Source organism: Alligator sinensis, unplaced genomic scaffold, assembly GCF_000455745.1.
Source record: "Alligator sinensis unplaced genomic scaffold, ASM45574v1 scaffold402_1, whole genome shotgun sequence".
NCBI classification, from domain to species: domain Eukaryota; kingdom Metazoa; phylum Chordata; order Crocodylia; family Alligatoridae; genus Alligator; species Alligator sinensis.
This window is the reverse complement of record NW_005842089.1, coordinates 1,516,853-1,522,042: the sequence shown is the minus strand read 5'-3', so window position 1 is coordinate 1,522,042 and position 5,190 is coordinate 1,516,853. Positions and strand designations below refer to the sequence as shown.

General features: G+C 47.4%; 1 protein-coding gene across 4 annotated transcripts in view; it reads right to left on the bottom strand.

The window, feature by feature from the left end:
- The window catches only part of RNF216 (ring finger protein 216), a 99,758-nt gene that overhangs the window by 73,883 nt on the left and 20,685 nt on the right, over positions 1 to 5,190 (bottom strand). For all 4 annotated transcript variants that reach the window (XR_003094149.1, XM_025204559.1, XM_025204558.1 and 1 more), the window contains 2 exons: positions 3,203 to 3,333; positions 540 to 1,406 (listed from right to left, as the gene is read on the bottom strand). Coding sequence is in view for 3 of the 4 variants with exons in the window: in XM_025204559.1 (XP_025060344.1) it covers positions 540 to 1,406; positions 3,203 to 3,333 (998 nt within the window). In the remaining variant the exon portion in view is untranslated. The remainder of the gene's footprint in view (positions 1 to 539; positions 1,407 to 3,202; positions 3,334 to 5,190) is intronic.

Sequence of the window (5,190 nt, the reverse complement as noted above, 5' to 3'; positions counted from 1 at the left end):
GGGGGGGTTAAAACACAAGACTTGACCGGTCCATATCTTACTACGACTATTCAAGGCAGTAAAAAGGGTGACACTGTTCAACAGTGAATCAATCATACAAGAAGAATGGCATTTGGCCAGACTATTACATGGTAAACGCATACAAAAATATTTCCATATGGATGTGATCGAATGTAACTGAGAAGTGGGAAGTATTAAGAAAAGGTGTCTTTAAAGCATCAAAATGAACCTCTACTAGTCTAACAACCAAGATGAGGGTGATCCTATAGGATCTGAAGGGTTACAGACTAACTAAATCAGAGATGCACAAGCCTTGGGAATTTCAGCGGTGGCTGCCAATGGCGTTCTCTCATTTTCTGAGCTCCCAGCAAGAGATGCTGGTATTGGGCTTGCCAAGGGGACAAGCCCTGCAAGTGACGTCAATGGGAGAGCGATGTCCAAAGCAAGAGGTGCTACAGAACACTACATGCTTTGGAAAAAGGAAAGGGGACATATGGCTAGGCAGGCCGGGCCATCTCATTAGCAGAAAGGATACTTACCGTCTCTCTGATGAGCAATGCAGTGAGTTCTTTATCCTGCCCAGCAGCTCCTTGCTCTGGAACATTACCCGAGCCCAGCTCATGCGACCCCTGTGCTGGGAAGGCTGGGCCTGGCTGTTCATTGTCTATTGCTGCTGGGTGGCCTTTTGTTTCTTCTGGCGGGTGAGCGGGTTGAGGAGAAGCAGGACCAGGAATCCCATCCTGCTGTGGTTCAGGTCTGGGAAAGGCTGGCCCAGGGGTCTCCTCCCGGTAGGCCACTGGCAAAGAACCCAGTTCTGCTTCGGCCTGCCCCAGCTGAGGAGCACAACAGTTTACTACAGGATGTGATCCCCTGTCCGCAGCCTTACAACGTGATGGATCCAACCGGGTGCTACCTTGGTTGGACTGTCCGTTCGTTGCTGCTGTTGCTGCAGCGACAGCTGCTCCTCTGAGATTTTGTAAGAGCTCTGTCCCCAAGTCTGCATGCTTTTGGGCCCCCGTTTCCACGCTTTCCTCCTGTTTTGGTCGGAAGTCAGCTTCTTCCAGATTAATAATCTCCCTTTTGCTCCTGAGTCTAGGACTGGTCTTTACTGCTTCAAACACACTTGGACCTGGCTCCAAGTCACCCTCTTGTTTGAGAGGATACCAGCTGAGTTCAGAGGGGCCGGGCAGTTGCGGAGAGTGGTTTCCATTCACATCCTTGCTTGGCCCTGCACCAGTCTCTGTCATGCGATTATGCTGGGCTCCTTGGCATGGAAGAGACAGAACCTCCTCTTGCAAGTCTATGGGCCTCATCAGCTTGGGTCCGCCTTCTCCCAACTTCTTGGCACGTTGCCACAGAGCAGCTGGCCGGATGACATTGGGTCGCAGAAGTTTCTGTTTTGGGGTCTTAAAATAAAAAAAAGATTAAAAAAACCCAGTAGTAGAAAGGACTGCATTTTTCCACATTGAAGAGTCAACTGTTTCATTTTTTTGGAAGACAAAGGAAGAACCTGTTCAGTGAGCAACATTACGATAGCTCCCAAGCTCATTATAGGAAGCCTACGTTATTATTATTATTATTATTTTATTTTGCATTTCACGGCATTCTTTTGAGCCTGCTCAATTGTGCTCTCTCTCTCAATATTAATAGCAGCAAAATTCATCATGCCATATGTGACTTCTGGTTCTGAGTGGACTCTTTAGCAAGCTCATCTCCCTGTCCTTCCTCCCTATAAGAGGCCAGAACTAATGAGATTTAGATATGAAACTCAGTTCAGCAATTCACTAGACAGGCAGAAGTAACTAAGACTGAAGGTGCCGGGCCTGGCCATTGATCCTGCTGCTGGTGAACTGAGGTTGCTGCACGTGAACTGTTATTACTGTGGCATCCGTGACAACTTTCAAACGGGGACACAGAGTAGAGATATATTAGTATACTTTCCTTTCAAAAAAAAAAAAAAACCCAAAAAACCAAATGGACCTACAGGAAAATTGAGCAAAGCTTTAAAAATGTGGCCAAAGAAAGCAGCTGTCCAGAGCCCTACAATCATATCCTTCAGCAAAAGGCTTAATTCCCACCAGTTGAAGCCAGGGGTGCAATGCAGCGGGCATGGTACCAGGAATATTTCACCAAGCCAGGAGATCGTCTTGGTATCTGGACATCAAACCAGGGCATTCATTCACTGCACAGAAATGACTGCTTGAGGCAACAGTGGCATGTGACTGACCTTTCGTGTTACAGGGATCAAACATGATCGCTGCATGGTTATGCCATACAGCTTGCTCAAAGAGGATGGAAACATGGAATCAATTTGCCACAGATTTCTTTAATGTCAGCCATTGGGATAATCCTATTCTCAGAGCCACGCCATGTGCTGGAGGTGGCCAGAAGTTCTGACGGAAGAATTTTCTGTTGGCAAAAGCGCTAGTTTGTCCAAAGCGATGCATTTTGCAGAAATAAAGGAAATTCTGATACAATTTTTAGTAGAAACTTGCTTGCCTTCCTGCCAATCTGCCCATCCAACTCCCCAGCAGCTTATCATGAGATTCCACTCTGACTCTCCTAAAATGGAGATTTTTTTTATTTTATTCCTCTTTGTACGTGGGAATGACAGAACTTTGACCATTTGTTCCAGCTTGGGATAAAAAGTGTTGTAAAGAAATTCCCAAATACTTTATGGGTACAAACAACTATTTTGCAGCCAATTCTTTACTGTGTGGCTAAGGGGTTGATGGTTTTAACACTCAAATCATTTCTGGAAGTAGTGGCAAGCTTAGAAGCTATCCAGAGGGGGCAGAGAAGAAAATGGACACATTTACCTTTCCTGCTAAAAACATACAAAGGCAAGGCAGGCAAGCACTGCTAATTTAATATGGACGGGCCGCCCATGGAGATGAGAGGTCCCAGTATATACCGCTCCACTGCCTTGGATTAAAAAAGATCATTACATTCTGGGAGCTGCGGTCTCCATCAGCCACAAGTCTAAGCAGCATGGCTGGCTCTACAGTCCCCGTTTTATCTAACAGAGACCAAGTCCTTCAGATCTCAGCGAGAGACCAAAAGTGACTTTCATTTAACTCCAAGTTCGGGTGTCTCTGTTGCGAACACATGTTCTGGAGAACCTGAGCAGCCACCTGCGCTATGAGCTGTTTAGTAAAAGCAAAAAAAGGACGCATGGCAACACATCTGCATGGAAAATCACCTCCTGAAGGATGACGACATCGTCGTCCTCTTCCTCCTGCCGCTGCCGGGCCCCTGCATCTAGCAACGGAGGAAACTCTTCGTCCGAGGAATCCGAGATCGTGATCAGCCCGTCTTGGTGGTTTATGCAGTCTGCAGCAAGGCAGATAAAGTCATCCACTTGTTAAAGATTTGCAGAAGCTCAAGCACTTAGGACTGATCACTGCAGTCCCAAAGTTTACACTGCAATGACAGGAAGGAGGTACCCACAAGACAGTTACACTATAGATCACTGTTACAGCATCTCTATTTACGCTACTCTGCTGATGGGCGGAAAGTAGTACAAATGTGAACACCTCAAAGCGCCTAAAAGGAGAGAAATGTATGTACCAGATACATTTATTCCTTAGTGCTGTGCAGAGATTTGACGATTCCTGTTTGCATCAAAAATCAGTTCAGGGAATGGCGAAGCAGCACCGGCAGCTTTAAGTGTTATGCTGAAAAGGCTGCGGGCAGGGCATCTATTCATGTCTGCAGAGAGCGGTGTAGGAGGCTCCAGCAGCATCAACAACTCAAGGCTGCTCATTTGATTGAAAACAAGCCACAATCTGGAGGAGGGAAAGGACTCCAAATGAACCCAGATCTCTCCTGGAAGGAATGTAGAAATCCTCGAACGACCGAGGGAGCAGATAAAGTCACCTTAAATGGCGATCTTGTCTAAGGCGTGGAATTAAAAACTGGGAACAAACACACATGCCAGGACTGAGAACAAGTGCTGGCCTGAGATTTTAGACTCTCTCTACTGGTTAGACAGCACCTGTCCCAGAGGCAAAATCTTGAGAATCAGCAAATCCAAATGCACGACTGCCATCTAAGGCCACTGCTCACCAGCCCAGATTTGTTCATTTATCCTGCTTGCAGATGTTAAAAAAATAACACGGCGCTTTACTTTAAACTCTGCATGCTCCCGTGCCAAGCCCAGCACATGCCCAGAAGAGGCAGCATGTTAGTTGGACCCGACTCACCCAATGTCTGTATAAACTGGGCAATTCAGTGGGGCTTTGAGGCGCTTTTATGCAATAGCTAATTGACTCAGCTTTAAATAAAAGCCCCCAAAAGTCCCACTGAACTGCCCGATCTATACAGACCCTGTGGAGCCGGGTCGAAGTAATGTGCTGCTTCAGTGGTGGCCTTGGGGTGGTTGGGGCCGTGGCAAGAGAGTCATTTGGGGTCCCTTAGAGGCTTAATTTTGATGACCTGTGAGCAAGTCGGACATTTTCAATTTCAATTTCACCCTGCCCTATCCACGAAACTGCGATGAAAGTATCTTAATGCAACACAAATATTCAGTGTTGTTGCAAAATTTTAGGGCCCCCTAAAATGTGGGGCCCCAGGCGGTCACCCGTTTGCCCTCCCCTAAGGCTGCTACTGGCTGCTTCTTCTAGTAAAGCAAATTTTGGGTGGTTTTTGTTGGGTTTTTTTTGAACGGTCTGCAAGCAACCCTTCGTTTTTTAAGTAGCCCTCATTTATAAGGATGCGATAAGGATGTGAATTTCCATTCCCCTTAAAGAGGGATGAATCCTGCTGCATAAAACCCTTAGGACACGGATGCAAAGTCAGCCTTGTTTCCAGGGAGGACCCTGTCTCACCACCTGTCCTGCAGAGACTTGTGGAAGTTGCTCTCTCTGGGTTTAAACAGATCTCCTTTGGAGCAGGATTGGCTGTGTTGGGATGCATCTTCAGTGGATCTATAAACAGTGCCAAGGAAGCTGGCCCACAGGGTCAGGCCCCTGATGTTCCCAGACCTTTAAGGGCCTGATTCAGTGGGACAAAGGCCCAGGTGCTTGCCCCGACTTGAGGCACACTGCTGCAGGCTGTGAACCCTGGGTTCTCTTGCTTGCAGACGCGCGCTCCAGAAATCCCCTAGCATGGGGTTCCTTGGTGCATGTGCTTTGCTGCCATGCCCTGGCTCCAGGGTGACTTGGGGTGCAGCAGCACAATATGGGCTCC